Source organism: Phacochoerus africanus, chromosome 3, assembly GCF_016906955.1.
Source record: "Phacochoerus africanus isolate WHEZ1 chromosome 3, ROS_Pafr_v1, whole genome shotgun sequence".
Taxonomy (NCBI): Eukaryota; Metazoa; Chordata; class Mammalia; order Artiodactyla; family Suidae; genus Phacochoerus; species Phacochoerus africanus.
In genome coordinates, this window is record NC_062546.1 from 189,735,909 (window position 1) to 189,752,744 (window position 16,836).

The window sequence follows — 16,836 nt, forward strand, 5'->3', positions numbered from 1 at the left end:
GAGAAATGTGCATCCAATCAAATTCTAAGTTTTACGCTATTGCCCTTTATTAAAATACAATTATATCTTTGCAGAAAAGTAGTCATTTCCATGATAGAAATTATCTGTCAGTCTCTTCTTAGTTTCATCAGGAAGGGAGGAAAATAGACACTGAGGATAAGACTTCATAAAGCCTACTATGTCTCAAGTGTCTTCAACAATGACTTCCCATGTGTTCGCAGCTTCCTTTGTCAGTGGTGAAGTTTCTAACTCATCCCGCTTAAGTAAATGTTTTACAATGTTAATAAGCATTCTTATAATGGTGTCTGTTCTAGTTACAAACTGAAAATTATATACATTCTGTTATTTGAGAGCATAAGACCATCACAGATAATGTGAGGGAAAGCTTTTAGAGGAAAGATATCCCCATTTCATCAAGGCTTAATACTACTGGAGCTCAGTGTTTGGCCCAACACTGCAAGGAAGTGCTGACAGCTGAGCTGTGCCACTTTCTACCAGAGACTGGAATGAAGGAGGTAAGAAAATCTTTCCCAGCAGAGCAGAAGATAGTCCTCTGTTCCCATTTTAGTGTACCAAGAGAATGGCAACTTCTGAAATTCCCTTTCACTTTCTTTGATCACATTTTCCCAGCTAAAGGCAGCCAGTTTTATCTTTTTACAATAATATCAATTTTTAATTTATTTCTTCCAGCCTTATTGAGGTGTAATTGACATAAGTCAGTTGTTGGGTCAGTAATTCTGAGATCAGACCCCACTCAGAGCATGACTCTGCTGTCCCCCTGGGACTATACAAAACACATAGCCTGATACCCAAGGGGGAAAAGTCACTTTAACTCTGCATGTATATAAATATACATGTACATGGAAAATGCAACAAAGAACTCTCTAATGCTGCATCTGGACCCAGGACAAGGTAATCATAATAGATCTGAGCTGACTCACACTTCCAGCTTAATCAATTTCAGGCAGTTGTCCCACATTGCATTGGCTGGGACTATTTCAAAGAGCATTTGAGCACAGGTAGACTATTAATTATTGGGGAGATTATAGTAGAAAATACCCACGACTCATCCTCTACTCTGTATGTCAAGATTCATTTTGTTCAAGAGTGAACAAGAAATAGTAAAAAAATAAAACAAAAAAATTTTAATGCACAATTATTTAGTAGTGAAATGAGCAGAGTCAGAGAAAGGGATTCAGAAACCCCTCCCCACACGGGCAGCTCCATGATGCTCAGTTGAATATTCAAAGCCTAAATCTGGCATAAATTTCACAACCTCAGAGTGATTTGTTGGAATTTGCAAATTAAGCACAGAGATGGTATTTCCAAAAGAGCCTTTGCAGGAGTTTCAGCATAATAAAAGGAAAATCTATCCAAAAATATTGAATTCTAAAACCAAAGAGAGAGCGAGAAGAAGAAAGCCTAATAGTTCATCAAAAAATCAGCAGCCCCAAAAGTCATTAAATTATTCAGGAAACTAGTTTTCCAGTATTCAACCGCAAAGCTGAATATGAATTGGGAAGCTGCGATGTTACCTCAAGTTCTGATAACTCTAAAAAGTGTAATCCATAGGACAAATAAACCTTTTTGTGTATGTGCAACTGGGTATAGTTTACTGCCAGGATAATTCATAGTGACTGACTTATAAATAAACTTTAACGATGCACAAAGTATACACACAAACAAACACATATCTGCTCCTACATTATAGGACATTTAAAAATATACATGTGACTCATCTAACCATCCATAAACACAAAAATTACAGAAACATGTGTAGAGAAATGCAGTTAGTATAACTCCCAGTGTCCTATGTATTTAATTATTCCCCACCTAGTATTACATAAAACTTCAACAGCTTTCCTTTATATCATTCCAGCTTGGAAGGCAACTCCAGTGAAACTTCCATATTTAAGAATTTAGTGACATGCGGATCTTACTCTCCATGCCTCCAGCCACCTCCCCCAAAGGAGAATATATTTGATGACAAATTCACCATCTTAGCCTAAGTTCCAAACAAGAAATCACCATAGGATAATTAAAAACACCCCATGAATCTCTTCTCTACAAACATAGGACATGTAACTGGTTTCGCTTCCTGTTTCTTAAAGAGAATTTGGTCAATCCTCCTTAGAGGTTTCAGAGGAAAAGGAGGATTTTCCAAGACAGATAAGTTGAAATGATCCCGCTTTGATCTCAGTGGTTAAGAATCCCTCACAATGGAAGATGGCCACTGAGGGGCCGAGATCCTGGCCTTTTAATGCGTAACAATGGTATCAGCAAACAGCTACTTAATCAATATTTGGCCAGAGCTGCTGAAAACTTTCTTTTCAGATTTTAATTCCTAGTTGTAAAACAACCCCCCAACAGCCAGTGAGATAAGGCATTAAACTGACTGCTTAATTGCCTTTTAATGTCTTGTTAGTTATATATGTACATTCTTAATGGTTCTTTAATCTTTATTTACCCGCATAAGTTACCTGTCTGTAGGAACCCCCTCCCCAAACTGAACCTTCTCTGTCCCAGCCCTGGATGAACTTCTCACCATTTGTTTGTTGCTTTTAATATTCATTGACTGTTTATTTAGGTACAACTTAAACATTTAACCTCAAGGTTAGGAAGGTTTTTTGTTTTTTTGTTTGTTTTGGGGGAGGTGGATTTGTGTGTGTGTGTGTGTGTGTGTGTCCTCAAAATGTACTTATTCATGAACGTTGAACCTGGGTTCAGTGGCATCTCTCCTAGTCACCTGATTGATTTCCGCATATTCCACTCCCTGAACCGAGGCGCACTTGCTGGTTCCGCCTCACCGCCCCGATGGGTTTTATGCTCAGCCCTGGGGACTCTTAAATGACCCTTCAGTAATTATTACGCACTTGAAGCCCCTTACATCCCCGTTCCGGTGCTATCAACAATCAAATCAAACTTCAAAATAAACATACAATTTCAAGCATTAATTAGAAAATCTGCATGTTTCCAATGAGGCTAGAAAGTAAGCATACAGCAGTCACCAAACAAACCAGCGGAAAAGGAAAGCTACGACCCGAACTCTGCCATTTCCTTTTTAATCAGTCCAACAGAAAAATCGTAACCACTATATCCTGGAAAAGAACGCGGCGTGGTGTTTTCATTTAATTCGAGTTCTGATATTTCCAGTACATTTTAAAATGGGTGATAGTTCCTCGCTGAGTATTGTAAGGGCTTCAGAAAACACAAAATTTACCAAAAAGACTAGAGACGACATTGGGGTCAGATTCGTGATTCCGACAAATGGACTTGGAGAGTGGGCTGTCCACTTTAATAAAGGTTCGGATGCCACAAACCTAAAAGATCTTATAGCCCATGATTTTAATCTGTGGGAAAGTTCCTCCCCCCTCCCACCGCCTGTCCCCCGCGCCCTTAGCCTCGCGCCAAAATGTCCCTCCCGGTTAACTGGGGGTGGGGTGGGGGTGGGGGTGGGGGGAAACAGCCTTCCCTTCCCCTCGACTTCAGTAGCTCTCCCGTTAATGATAAAATGCTCTTTTTATGATTCTACTGGAAATGAAATACTTCCGGGACCTTTAAAACGCCTGCGCCTTTTTAATGGCTTTCTCTTATGCCCTGCTGAAAAGTTGATGTCGTCCTCGTTCATGTTTGAAAAGCTCCTAAGTTTACAAACCCTAGCAAATTGTCTTTTTTACTTTCTCAAAAAAAAAAAAAAAGACACGTTTTTTCCTAAATGTCCAATTGAAAGCGAGCGATATGAAAGGAAGATAAGCTCCAACCGACCTATGCTTCGGGTCTCTTGGCTCAATCTTTGAAACTGTTGCAAACCTCCCACGCTCACTGATGATTCTTAAAAGGAGTAGAGTCCTATGAAAGTGTATCTCCAGCCCCAATCAAAACATCAATTTGGCAATCTGGCCTCTCTCCCCCTGCACTCCCGCACTGCCACTTCAAAGCCTCTGCAACAAGTCAGTAATTGTAACTTTGCATCCAAATATTTAAGCGAGAGTCTCGCAGTCGCGTGTCCATTTACAGTCCTCATCTGTCCTCTAATTCCATTACGGCACAAAGCAAAAATGTTTCCCAAAACTCACAAACAGGAAAAGCGTCACCCTGCTGGTGGTGGTGGTGGTGGTGGAGAAGGAGGAGGAGAAGGAGGAGGAGGAGGAGCTGATGAAGGAGCAGTTTCTATTGATTAGTCACTGCTTTTGTGTTAAGGGCTTTCTTTAAAATAAGAAGAAAAAAATGGGGGGAGGTTGCAGAAATTTCACTAATGTGAGCCTCAGGCAAGGAAGGGGGAAAAAAAGAGGAGAAGAAGGGGGGAGGCGGGCTGTGTCTAGATGAAAGTGAGAAGGACATAAAGGAGGCAATTGAGTCGGCTGCAGCCCGGCGAGCTAAGCTGCGAGCCGGCCGGAGCGCAGGGGAGGGGGCGGCGCGGCGCGGCGCTTTGGCGCAGATCGCAGGAGTGGGGGCCGGCCCATTGTGGCGGCGCCCGCGGGCCAGCTCTGCCGCGCCGGGGGAGGAACAGAGGCGCCCATTGAGTGGCCGCAGCGCGGGCCGTGCCCACCGCCCCCGCTGCCCCGACCGGGGCTTGGTTCCTCCGGCTGCGCCTACTCTGCTCTCGGTGCTGACTAGGGGCGGAGGAGGGTGTTGCGGGGTCGGTGCAGGGGGCCAGTTCTGGGAGGGTGGAGGGGGTGGTTCCTGGCCACCCGACTCTGTCTCCTTCCACTCGGGAGAAAGAGCCGGAAGGATAAACCCAGGAGTGGCGCACAGCATCTATTGCGCGCCACGGCGCATACAGCTGAGCGCACCCGGTCGGCCTGTCGCGCTGCTCTAGGATTGGGCGAGGGACAAGGGAAAGTTGGGAAGGTGAAAGGGGCGGGCGAAAAGAATGGGAGAGACCCCGGAAAGAAGAGTGAGGGCGGTTCTAACTTCTTTTAGGGTACCTCTCTCCATGTGTCTTAGTGTCTGACAAATAGAAAGATGTACCTGCGAAAACCAGTCTCAGCAACATCCGACAGACCGGAAAGGAGGCTGGAACGTCCACTGAGAACGCGACACCCTGGTCAGAACACCCAACCGCCCCGCCTGAGGCTCAGGGCCCTTTATCAACTTTCATTCTGATACCAGGGCACCCTGGTATTGTTGAAGCCCAAACAACGGAGAGATTTTTTTTTTTTTTTTTGAATTTTCTAAACTTCTCTTCAAACTCCACTCCACTCTCTCCTTTCTCTGGGCCGCCTTTGCCCTCCAGGGCTCATCTGTAAAGGGAGCTAGAGGCGCTGGAGAGACTGACGCTGCATCGTCCTTGACAAGCCCAAATTAAATTAGACTTCGCCTCCGAGGTGTGTGTATATGTGTTTTCAACGATTCAGCTCCCGCTGGGGAAAATACTCTGATTTTTTTAAATGGTAGCAATTGCCCTTCAATGGCAGCGGGCCCGACTAGATGGCCCAAAAGACTAGAAACATTTTGTAGGTGAAATGGCCACTTTTTCCACGCTGGAGAGTCCATAAAACTTCCTGGTGCAGCAGCTATTGGGGCTCATTGAATAATTCATCCCTCATTGCAAGCCCATAATGTCTATTCTCAGCCCTTTGTGGGGCTGTTTTCTCTTCTTTTCTCCTTGAATTATAAAAAGGTTGCCTTCCTTTGTTCACATCAAGCTGCTGCGAGCTGGAGCTTTGTCTGGGCCGAGCTAAAGTGTGAGTTTCAATGGACTCTCCAGGCTTTGTCTCCCAAGTTCATCTCCAAGTGTAGATTGTGTAGAGAAGGCCTTCTTTGTAAAAGCTGGAAAAGTTGTACAAATGTTTGACCAGCTCATTTGGGGCGTTTTGTCTCCTGGGCCTCGGTTGCCGGTAGCTGCGAGGGAGCTGCCGATCTGCCGCGCAGGCGCCTCCAGCAACAAGTAGCAAAGCTTTGCCACCCTCTAGCCCCCTTCCTGAGCCTCCCCTACCCGCTGGGCTTATGGCCCCGCTGCCTGCTGGGGTCCGTTGGGTTTGGGGTGGGCTGGATTCTCGCCCTCCTCCCTCCCCAGCATCTCGACGCTGCATCTAAATCTATGTCCCTTCGAGGTCGTGTACAGAGTTTGCATTGATTTGTAAAGCTGCTGCCCCGGAGGGACAGCGGTTCGCCCCGTGGTTGGGCAAATGATCGGCTTCCCTACCCACAATCCTGCCCCGGACGCCACTGGCTGGGGTCTGAGACCCAATTGGTCGAAGTGGGTGACCGCTTCAGGCTCACCTGGTGAACTCAAAAGTCAACTCAGTCTAGCCAAGTCTCGGCCCCAGGCGAGGGAAGGCCACGCGTGGGCGGGGTGGGGGGCGCGACTCCAGACACTTTGCGTCTTTGAAGAGGTGCAATCTTCCCCAAGGCCGAAAGTGCTGAGACTCTCCTGAAGCTGTGAACGCTTTGGGGTTCAGTTGCCAAAGGGTCGACTTTTTTGTGGGAGGGGGTTACCTTTAGAGTCTGGAGATAACCCGCAGCTGGTAAAAGGGAAGCAAGCTGCACTTATGGCTCCACGGGGGAGGTTTTTCTCTTGAGGCTGGCAGTTCGCAGCCAACAAGAAGCCATTAGTCCGCTCCCCAGGGCGGAGAAAGGGTGCCAGCACCGCGTGCCCAAGAACCCGGATCTCTTCAGTTTGTAGCCCAGAGCTTAGGCTTGTTTTACTTTCCAGAGACACACAGCTCAAATCCTACCGCATTTGGAAACCAATTTAAAAGGGAAAAAAAGCCAATCTACACATATATATTTACAAGACAGTCAGCGCCATACAACTTTGGGACCCTTCTGCCTAAAAGAGTTTTGAGTCTCTTCCTCTCCAGAACCCTGTCCCCCACTCTCTCTCCCTCGCTCTCCTCCCTACTCTGCTGTGGGAAAGACTCTGGAGATCCGGGCCTTTCCTAAGGGCGCAAAAGTCCCTTTAACCTCCGAAGGCTCACGGACTGCCCTTAGCCCCCCCCCCCCCCCGCCCCCATTCAGAGATGCCCAGTGCCTTATGCCTGAGGGCGAGAGAGTAGCCCCACACCTAGAGCACAATTCGCAGTTCCAGACTCCCAACGACTGAGAGTGGTGCGGCAGGAAAATAGATAAAATAGAAGAGAAAAAACAAACAAACAAAAAAAGACAAAAAACAGACCCTAAAAGATTTTTGTGTTCCTTACAAGTGCGTCTCTGGTCCTTCCCTTGAATGCTCTTAGCCGGATGCAGTGGATATGAGCAAGGAGGCACCTTGACACGAGCCGGGCTGCGACGCCCTCAAGGCCCCCAGCGTCAGAGCGCGGATGTTTGCCGAGGCGCAGGACGACGGGGCGCCGCCCAGCGCGCCGCCGCTTACCTCGCTCGCTTAGGATGCCGTCGATGCTGTGTTTCGTCTTCTTCTCGCTCTCCTCAGCCTCCTTCCTCTCCAGATCGGCCTCCTCCTCTTCGCCTTTCCCGAATTTACTCCTCAGGATGCGGCTGATGGAACTCACTGGGGGCGGGAGGAGGAAGGGAGCGCAAAGGACTGAGACTTGTAGGGCCCTGCTGGAAGGGGCCCACCAGTCCCCAGTCGGGGTAGGAATGAGGGGCCTAGAAGGCCTGCCATGAACAGCTTGCTTTGGTCTCCTCCAGCATCTTTGGGCATCCTCACCTTTCTAGACTCTTCCCCTCCTGAAATCCCCCATCGCCTTATCGGCTTCTAGGAACAGGGAACCGGGAGCCTTGGAAAGTTTGCGCCTTCAAGTTAGGGCCAGGGGCCGCCGTCTCCGTCCTCTCTCCCTAGTAGGAAGCGTTTCCCTCCTTGATTCCACAGACAGGTCTCTAAATCTCCAATCTAAGGAAATTCTCCCGCTGGCCCATCCTGCACCCCCTCAGCCGGAAAGCATTGCGCCCCACAGTTCACATTAAGGGAGGCAGAACCAGAGAGGACCCGTTCCCTGCAATTCAACTTTTTTTGAGGCTATAAAGGGTTTAAATTTCAACTGCGGAATCGTTTCCTATTGTAAAAATCAAAAGAAAATGCACTCTCCCCATTTATTTTTTCCAGATTCCAGTCTGGTAAACAAATCCATGCTCTGAAATATCTCGTTCTCGCAGGGAGAGGGGGGGGGTAAGGGAGTTTCCTTTTAATTAAAAACAAACCCGTGCGCCCTCGCGCTCGCCCTGCACTCGCCCCTCTTCTCTGTCCGCCTCCCCCTGGCCGCCGGGGGCGCCGGATGATCCCTGGGACTCTCCCAGAAAAAAAATCTCGGCGGTTGCAGAAGCCTTCCTTCCTATGAGCACCCAGCGAAGTCTCCTTTGGCGCGGCCCCATCTCCCTTCAGTTGGGGTTACCAAAACATTTGTTTCTTTTTAAAAGGGAACATCAATATTAATAAACGTTTGGCCTCTGCCTCGCGTTTCCTGCCCTGCCTGCACGACAGAAATTCTCTTTGGGGAGCCCTCAGCGGCAGTCTCTCAACCCCAGGACAAGCAGCTCATCATTCCTCCATAAAACACCAAAAATGTCTAGTTCGTAAATATTTCAGAGCCCTGGGAGGGGCTGCCCGCCTATCCCCAGATCGATCAGCGGGGTGATTATGGCTCGGCTGACGGGAACGGCCTCTGACGTCTGGTCTCAGGAAGACGTTTAATGGGCCTCGTACCTGAGGGTACGGTGTTTCGATCACAGACCGCGTCCTTGAGTAGTTTGTCTCGAATTTCCCAGCTGAACATGCCGGGGTTCTCTCTTTTATATTCCTCAATTTTCTTCTCCACGTCAGGCGTTGTCACCTGCTTTAAGAGAACAGGCAGGCAAGCGTTGGTACCCAGTCCTCTGGGCCAGATGTCGAAGCCTCACTGCCTGCGGGCCTGATGGGATGCTCCTTGCAACCCCTGGGAAGGTCCCCCTGGTTAGCAAAAAGGACTCTGACACCCCAAGGCAGTTTAAAAGGGGCAGAGAGAAAACCATTCAAGCCTGCAGCAGCCTGGGAACTCTTCTCCCCCAGTCAGCTCCCACAATTAGGATAATTTAAGAAAAGGTACAACACATTACAGGGGGTGTACCTTCTGATCCATGTGAATAAAGAAATGTAACTCTCTACACTGAGTCCACTGGAAAACGAAACTAAAAAAGGAACGCTTGAAAGAGGGGCAGAAGCATCCAGTGAAATCTGTAACTTGTGCCTTTCCAAAGGTGCACAAGATTTTAGCTAAAGTGAAGAGCAAAATGAAATGCAAAAGGTATCTAGGTTTTAAGTATTAGAATGGATAGCAAATATGGATCATTTGAGAGACTGGCTCTTTTTTCCCCCAATAAAAAACGTTTTCAGAGATTCAAAGAGGGTTGGCATGGGAGGAGAGGCTGTTGTTTGGAAGTTTTCAGTTTACCAGAACTCTCCTTTTAATTTTGCACTGTGGCAACTAGAAAATTACTTTAGATTTTCCCCATATCCAGAAGAAAAGGCAGACCTTATATAATCCTCTTCTACTTAGTCCTAACCAGTGTGACTCTCTTTCCCTTTTTTTTTTTTTAAGAAGAACTGAAATAGTTGGAGCCATATCATCGGCTCATTGCATAAGCAACAAATCACCCTAGCTTTTGACTCCTTGAGGACAGTTCGCACGGGAGGTGATTGAGGATGGGAGTTGGGAAAGAAGCCATTAGAAAACCAAAAGTGGCTCCTTGGGTTAGTTTTGGAAAGGGCAGTGCAGTAGCTGGGAGCTGGAAAGATACTTAGGAAAGAAACAAGCAACAGGTGGGCATATACGCCTTGCACCCTTGAGGTGTTTGCCTATTAAAATAACTTGATGAGGACTCTGGGATTTGAGGCATAAAAACAAATGCTTTATCTCCTTTGCAAAATAAAAATAAAAAGGCCATAGTTTTTCCTTAGCATTTATCAAGGAGCACCAGCTCAAACAGCTCTCTAACCCCCTCCCTTCACCCCCAACAGACACACACACACACACACACACACACACACACACACACACACCTTCTTGGATGTGAGGAAAAAACTCTTTGGAAAGCCCTGGATGGTAGTCCTTGCCCTCAGCCACCCTTTTCTAACTCTAGACACTGCAGCCAGGAGGCCTCCAGAGACAGGCCACGCACTCACCTTGGGCTTACTGCCGCCGATGGCACCAGGCCGGATGGAGCCTGTCTCTTGATACCTGCACAGGATCTTAGAGACACAGCCGTGGGACACACGCAGCTGGCGGGAGATGACACAGGGCCGGATGCCATGGTGGGCCATCTCCACGATCTTGTGGCGGATGTGGTTGGGTAGTGGCCTGCCATTGATAAATACACCACCGAGCTGGTTGACCCGGCCCTGGCCAAGGGGAGTGGACACTGGGAGCAGGAGGTGAAAAGAGAGGCAAAAACAAAATGTCATTTTGGGAGCACAGAGAGCAGCCCCAAAGACGAACGTACCTAATTTTGCACTCTTCTGACCAGTTGGCAGGTGACTGCCTCAGCACTGAAACTGCTTGATTCAGGCTCCCTGCCGCAGACCCTACTTCAACCACATTTGTTCAAATTAGTCAGCAGTTTAGGGGCAGATAATCTTGTATGAAGGGAGCAACCAGGGCACAATAACTTGCTCCAGTGAAATTGCCTTTCCTTTGGGCCCAGGAGAGGAGACAGTTTGTGGTGGGTGACCCTGAGGCTGGTCAAGGAACAGCCTCCAGGCATGGAGAAGTTCACCGGGGCTCTGACTTTCTCAAACTCTCTCTGGTTGGGGTGGCTTACTTTCTAAGCAACTTGGAGGAGCTAACAGCCCTTCAGGTTTCGACCTAAGAGTGCCTCAGCCAAAGGTCAAGAGGGTTCTAAAAGCTGGCGGAGGGCGGCAGCTCATGTCACCTGTTACACCTCACAGAAAGGCAAGAGTCCGCTCGCAGGCCCTCTCGCCTGGGCTGGTGCTCTGGGTATTACATTCTACTCTGGACTGAGGTCCAGGGCCAGACGTCGCCTGGTCAGCATCCCGGCTCGGGCGCCCCAACCTCGTCAACGGTCTAGAAAGTCTTGGGCTTGTACCTCCTCCTGCCTTGCTGGGGTTCCAGAACCATCAGGCTGACCGAAGGGTCCTTCCCCAAATGGGTTCTGAACACTTGAGAGGACCATGGAGATGAATGGAATTCTAAATAATGAGTCAATTAATACTAAAATTTCCAAGCAAGATGCTGCAGTGGCGGGCACTACCACAACTTTGCACCGGCGAGAAAATTCTTTTGGGATGAACAAGAGTTTAGCAAACACCGGGAGCAGCTGGGACAGTTTTGCGAGGTCCTTGGTGGACAAAATGCTAAGAAGTTTCTTTCTGCTGTTCAGAAGCCGGTTGATTTCTTCCCTACCAGGGCATTTCCGAAACAACAGGGGAAAGGCGACCGGCCGGGACTCAGGCCGGGCCGCAAAGCTCCGCGGGCCCTTGCGGAGAGAAGGGCGCTTCGTTAGCTCAGAGAAAATCAAGTGGTCTCGCCCTTGTTTCCTTCTGGGGGTGGGGGTATCCTGAGAATGGGCTCCTGGACTCGCCGAACGAGCCTGTGGAGACTCCGGGTTGGGTGGAGCAGCCCGGCCGAGGCCTCGGGATCCCGGCGACGCTGAGGCCCTTTCTTACCTTCCAGCGGGAACCCGCTGCGCGGGTAGTTCTGCCCTGGGCCCGGCCGCATCATCCTGGGCACGGCTCCGGCCAGCGTGGTCATCCTGGAGGCAGCTTCGCTTGGAAATTATATCCAGGTGAAGGCGAAATAGAAAGACGAGCGCGGAGCTTGTGACCCTCGGCAATTCCCCCGAGTGGAGAGCCCCTCCCCAAAAAGGATGGAAAGAGAGGGAGGGACGCGGAGAGGGGGGTTGCTTGCTCCTAGTCCAGGGAGAGGCTCGAGGTGGAACCGGGGAAAGGGGCGGGCGGGGAGGCCCCAGAGTCTACGCTGCCGAGACCAGGGCGGAAAAGTTTGGTGCGAGTCTGGGCGGGCGGCCCAGCGGCAGGGAGCGCTGGGGAGGGGGCTCCGAGCGCCGCTACGAGCCTGGGAGGAGGGGTGTGGGCGGGAGCGCGGCCGGCCTGAGTCTCCTCCCGTCGTGACACCGAGTGCGGGGATCCGGGCTCGGGAGCATTTATTAGTTCTTTCACCCAAAGCTTGGTCAGGAGCCCTGAGCTGCGATTGGCCGACGGGGAGACCGTCCCGGGTGGCGGAGACACGCGCTGATTGGGCGACAGCGGCCACTTTCTCTTCCCATCCCCGGCGGTGCCCAGGCCTCCGCCGGCCCGGAGAGGAACCCGCGCTGCGCCCCTTCCCCGGGGAGAGAAGGATAGACCCACGGAAACCCGGAGAGACAGTCCGAGGGAGACGGGCAGCTGCTGAGACCGGAGAGGGGTCCTCGTCCCTCTGGCTGTCGCTCTGTGTCTCTCTCCTGGACTTTCTATTTCTCTGTGTGTATCTCTGTGTCTTTCTCTGTCTCTGACTCTTTCATTCTATCTCTCTGTGTGTCTCTATGTCTACTTTTCTATTCATGGCTCTCTCATTTTTCTTGGCTTATTGCCAATGGAGGGAGCAGGATTCCAATAAGAAGGCATTGGAGCCCCCAGACAGGTTTAGCCTTCCTTCCTCTGGTCCATGGCCCTGGGCCTAGGCTTATTATGGGGGGGGGGGGGGTCCTTCCCTATGAAATCTCTCCTAGAAGGAGTCCAGGGTGTGCTGATACGTTCTTTTGTCCTCTCAGTCTGGAGGCAGGGATGGCGTGAAGTTTAGGTAGTGGCCAGAGGCCCCAGGACTGGCTAGTGGAAGGCTGGGGAGGAGGAAAGTGGGAGAAAGGCATCTCCTCTCCATGACTGAAAAACACTCTCTAGGAAGCCCTTGCTCTAAATCTGGAGGTATAGATCCCCCAATGCCTCTGCAGAGATGCGTCTATATGTTAAAGTTTTGCCCGGCTGCAGCGTTTGTTCTCAGGAATTTATTATGGTATTCAGACTAAACTGCTGGAAAAATAAAAGGAGCGAAGTCTTGGCTAGGAGCTGAAGTGTCCCCAGCAGGATATGACGCCAGGAGTGTTGTAAAGACTGTCTGTCCTTAGAGAAGGTGCTATTGTGCATAGCCTTTTATTTATAACTTGGTAAGTGCCAGCGAACTCGCCTCCTTTACACCCCCGAGTGCCAGCCCCGCACTCTGCACTGCGCTTTATTCGCTCGAGTCTATTCAGGGACTGTCACTCCGGGGCTGTGAGGTATTCAGGGCCTTAATCAATCAAAAGGATGAGAATCAGGCAGGTTTTTCCCTTTGAAATAAAGAAAACAATGACTTCTGGGCTTCAAGTTCCCCCTTTTCCTTTTACGATTTTTTGAATTTTTTCTGGGCTGGAGTTCTCCACTCTCCCCCGCCCCCCAACTCACTTGACAGTTTTTACATGAACTCGGGCCCCCAACTCCAACTCCCCACCCCCTAATTAAGGCAAACTAAGAAAGCAAGATTAGGGCAGAGGAGTATAGCTACTCTGTGAGTTGGCTCTTTAAAAATCCACTCGCGAGCGGAAAAAGCAGGCAGCTTTCTTCTCTGCCCAAAGTTAAAAGTTTTGGTTGACCCTCTGAGCAACAGAGGCAGGCCTCTGGAGACACCCGAAAAAGTCTGTTCATCCCCCCACCCAACCAAGCAGGAGGGCCCCACATACATTCATGGGACACAGGAGGGTCACTGCTTAGAATGCAGCCCTGCTTAACCTGGTTTTGCATAAAATGATTGAATTTGTCAAGGAGAAAACTGTCTCATTTCCTTTCTGCACCCTTAGGGCCACCAAAACCTCTGTCTTGTTTCCTAAGCTACTTCTCGAGAGCTAGGCTTTTTCCAAGTTTTCTATTTCCAAAGATTGAGTGGGAACAGCCAGAGCGCTTTGGAGGGTCAGCGGTCCTTGTTAGAGGAGGGAGGTACCTAAAATATATTTCAAGAGGGCGCGTCTCAGTTAAAAGGAACTGCGGCAGCGACGGGTTAAGGAACGTTCAGGGCTGAGTCTCATTTGTTCTGGAGCGGAGGGCTGCGTTTCCAAGACCTCCCGCTAGACCCGGCGCTCTTCCCGCCGGGCGTTCTCTTTCCTGCGGGTGAGTGAAGACACGCGCTTGCCCCGGACTCTTTCTCCCGGGTTTCGCGTCCTCGAAGTGGTGCAGTCAGGAGGATCTTTGAACAGAGTACTGCGGGTGAAATGGCTTTCGAGTGTTCCTGGGTGCCGATCCATTCCGCGCATCCAAAAATCCACCACCCCTTGCTATAAAATGTACAAACGTAGACGAGGGTGTGTGGGGTAGGGGCTCAGGAGTCTCTCCCGGCCTCTCCCCTACGGGAGCGCTCTGAGCTCTCCCTGCAGCCAGAAGATTAACTCGGCCCTTCCCCACCCTGGCAGCAGCCGGAGGGCCGAGACCCAGAGATGGGTGGAAGGTAGGGCTGCGGGATCCCTTCTGAATTCCCCAGAGTCCAAATTCCCTAAGGTTGTTATCCCCAAAATCCAACCCCAGAGAGCAAAGACAGGGATGCTGGCTCAAGTTCCCCGGTCGGTGTCACCCAGTCACAGCCAGGCCAGACCAGGCCCAGAGCAGGAATTCAGGCACTGTGCGCAACAGGTCACCAGAAGACTGACGGTTCTGTTTCCCAGACTGGTTTTGAAAAACGCACCACAGCGATTCTCCATTCCATCCACTCCTTCCTTATCTTGGAAACTTGGATGTCCCCTCATTTCATTCCATATTCCCTCCGGAAGCCAAAACTAACTCCTACATCCCAACTTCCTGGAGCTAGAAGGGAGTATCCAGCATGCCTCTTTCCCCTCCCAGAACCTGCGGGCCACTGAGTACCCAGTCCACTAATTGGCAAAGGAGCAACACCGCAGTGGGCCTGGAAGGCGGGTGCCGGAGCCCGCAGCCCTGAGCCTGGGTTTGGGAGGCTGCATCATTTTCCTAGACTGACATGTCACCCAGAAAGCAGCCAAGAGAGTCTCCATCACAGTTTTGTGAACAAATGCAGTGTCCACCTACACTAATGCATGTGCAAAATGAAGACAATAGCAGAATAATTCGACAAAAAAGGAAAATAACTTGTGGCTGCTTTCTCTGCTCCCAGTTTCAGAGGCACTTCAAGTGAAATAGTAGCTGCTCCTCCAAGAATGCCTGGTTCACTAGAAGGCTCTCCCTCCCAGCCACTTTGCATGTGTCGGTCCAGTCCATTGGAGTCGGGTTGAGTGGAGTCTGTTTCTCTGGCCAGGGAACATCCTTCAGTAGACAGCTCCCACACTTGTGGGCCCCAGACATAAGCATTTCATGGCCCACAGACCTCTTGGGGCTCTGAGAGATGGCCTCATTCTAAGTAGACATGGGCCTTAAGAGGAAATTAAAATCTATATAAAATAATGTCCCTGCACTGGAGGTGGGGGGCACCTGCTGCCTGGCTGGTCTTTCTGCCTTATCTGGAGGGTAGAGCCTCTGGGGGATGCGCCTAGCTGCCCACCTGACCCCAGACTTCACTCTAAGGAGAAAGTCCGAAGTTTGAGCAAAAACCCCTTCGATACCCTGAATTCCGCAGAAAGGTTTTCTTTCCTTCGTTCAATGGGAAGAAATCAAAATGCTGGGTCCTGACCACCCGCTTCTTGGCCATACCGGATTGGCGATTGCTCGGGTTAAACCCATGGCCCTTCCCAGTGCCTGGCTTAACGACCGTCATCAGGCCCCCTGCAGTTGTTTGTCAAAAGCTTTGGCGCCGCTATTCTCCCCCATTGGAAAATCCGTCGGGATGGGGTCAGATTTAGGAACTGAAATGTGGTGTGGGGCTGCCGCAGTGGTTTTTGTCCCTGCGGTGCCCCTGCAGCTGGGGGAGCTGCCCCAGAATGTATGAGTGGGTTCTCAATAAAGAACATATGGTTTGTGAGAAAAGAAGGAAGAAGGGAAAAGGAAAGGACACAAAAAGGAAGAGAAAGAAGAGAGATGTAAAAAAAAAAAAAATTTAAAGATAGTGAGGGAGAGAGAGAATGAATTTCACAGCAATTTGTCTCCTATAGGCATTCATTTGGTTCAACAAAAATTGTATTTTTGCAAATAAGGAAGACAAGATGTCCAAGCCTAATGGGGGGGGGGAATCACATTTTTTAAAAAAGAATAAGTACTATCTCATCTTCAAAAAATATCCTGCCCAACTCAGTAAGAGTATGGGGGGGGGGGTTGACATTTAGAAAAGAAACTTAGTAACTTCTCTGCTGGTGTGTTTGCTATGCCAGCAGGCAGGGCTCTGTGAAGGGATCCAGTGGGAGGGAGGTAAAGATTGAGGAGTCTTGGGAAGGAGGGCTGGCTGGTATTGGGGTTAGGTAGCCTGGGTCCTGAAGAAAAGAGGAAGTGTGCAGAACAGGCAGGAATCTGAAGTGGGGAGGAAGCAGAGCTGGGAACGTGGATGTGACTGCTCAGAGACATGGGAGATCTGCTGAGTTTCTTTGACCTCTGGAGCAGAAAGGCAAATGACCACTTCAGGAACTCCTGCCTCAGGATGCCAGGGTCTCTGGCCCTGCAGCACCAAGACTGTGCATTGGGGGGGGGGGGGGGGGGGGGGGAATATGGGAAAGAAGTGAAGGGGGTGGGAGGGGAAGGAGAGGGTGGGCAGTGAACTAATAGGCCTTTGCTTTGATCAGGTCAAGTCTTTCTCTGACTCCACGTGGTCCCAGTGCACTGCCTCCCTGCCTGGCTCCTTTCAATCACACAGGTGGATTTCAGAGGGAGAAATGAGAGGCAGGAGACATAGGAGCAAGAGAGATCTGGGCAACTGATCAAACCCAGGGTCTCTAGCTGAGCCACAATGGAGTCCCAGGAGCCTAGGGCAGCAGAGCTGTGAGTGAGCCCTGAACTTGTGGTCCTCGGGTTTTAAAAGTGCTTCCAGA

At 50.0% G+C, this 16,836-nt stretch overlaps 2 protein-coding genes across 2 annotated transcripts; both read right to left on the reverse strand.

Moving 5' to 3' along the window:
* Nucleotides 1-6,400: 6,400 nt before the first annotated feature.
* On the reverse strand, nt 6,401-12,032 carry LOC125121995 (paired box protein Pax-3-like). Its single transcript, XM_047770259.1, has 5 exons — nt 11,561-12,032; nt 10,061-10,296; nt 8,606-8,735; nt 7,146-7,453; nt 6,401-6,676 (listed from the first exon to the last, which is right to left on the reverse strand). The coding sequence occupies exons 1-5, from the start codon at nt 11,643-11,645 to the stop codon at nt 6,401-6,403; spliced, it is 1,035 nt and encodes a 344-aa protein (XP_047626215.1). The 5' UTR covers nt 11,646-12,032.
* Nucleotides 11,804-14,160, reverse strand: LOC125121996 (putative uncharacterized protein FLJ46214). Its single transcript, XM_047770260.1, has 2 exons — nt 13,990-14,160; nt 11,804-12,298 (listed from the first exon to the last, which is right to left on the reverse strand). The coding sequence occupies exons 1-2, from the start codon at nt 14,158-14,160 to the stop codon at nt 11,804-11,806; spliced, it is 666 nt and encodes a 221-aa protein (XP_047626216.1).
* Between the last annotated feature and the right edge of the window lie 2,676 nt (nt 14,161-16,836).

Bases quoted from the DNA above. Each gene is read 5' to 3' on its own strand.
- LOC125121995 (XM_047770259.1), bottom strand. From the start codon at position 11,645: ATGACCACGCTGGCCGGAGCCGTGCCCAGGATGATGCGGCCGGGCCCA. The intron at 10,297-11,560 runs GTAAGAAAGGGC...TCCTGCTCCCAG, and splicing joins CAGCGGGTTCCCGCTGGAAG to TGTCCACTCCCCTTGGCCAG. The intron at 7,454-8,605 runs GTACGAGGCCCA...TCCCGCCCCCAG, and splicing joins TCGAAACACCGTACCCTCAG to TGAGTTCCATCAGCCGCATC.
- LOC125121996 (XM_047770260.1), bottom strand. From the start codon at position 14,160: ATGGATCGGCACCCAGGAACACTCGAAAGCCATTTCACCCGCAGTACT. The intron at 12,299-13,989 runs GTCTAGCGGGAG...CTCCGGTCTCAG, and splicing joins CCCGGCGGGAAGAGCGCCGG to CAGCTGCCCGTCTCCCTCGG.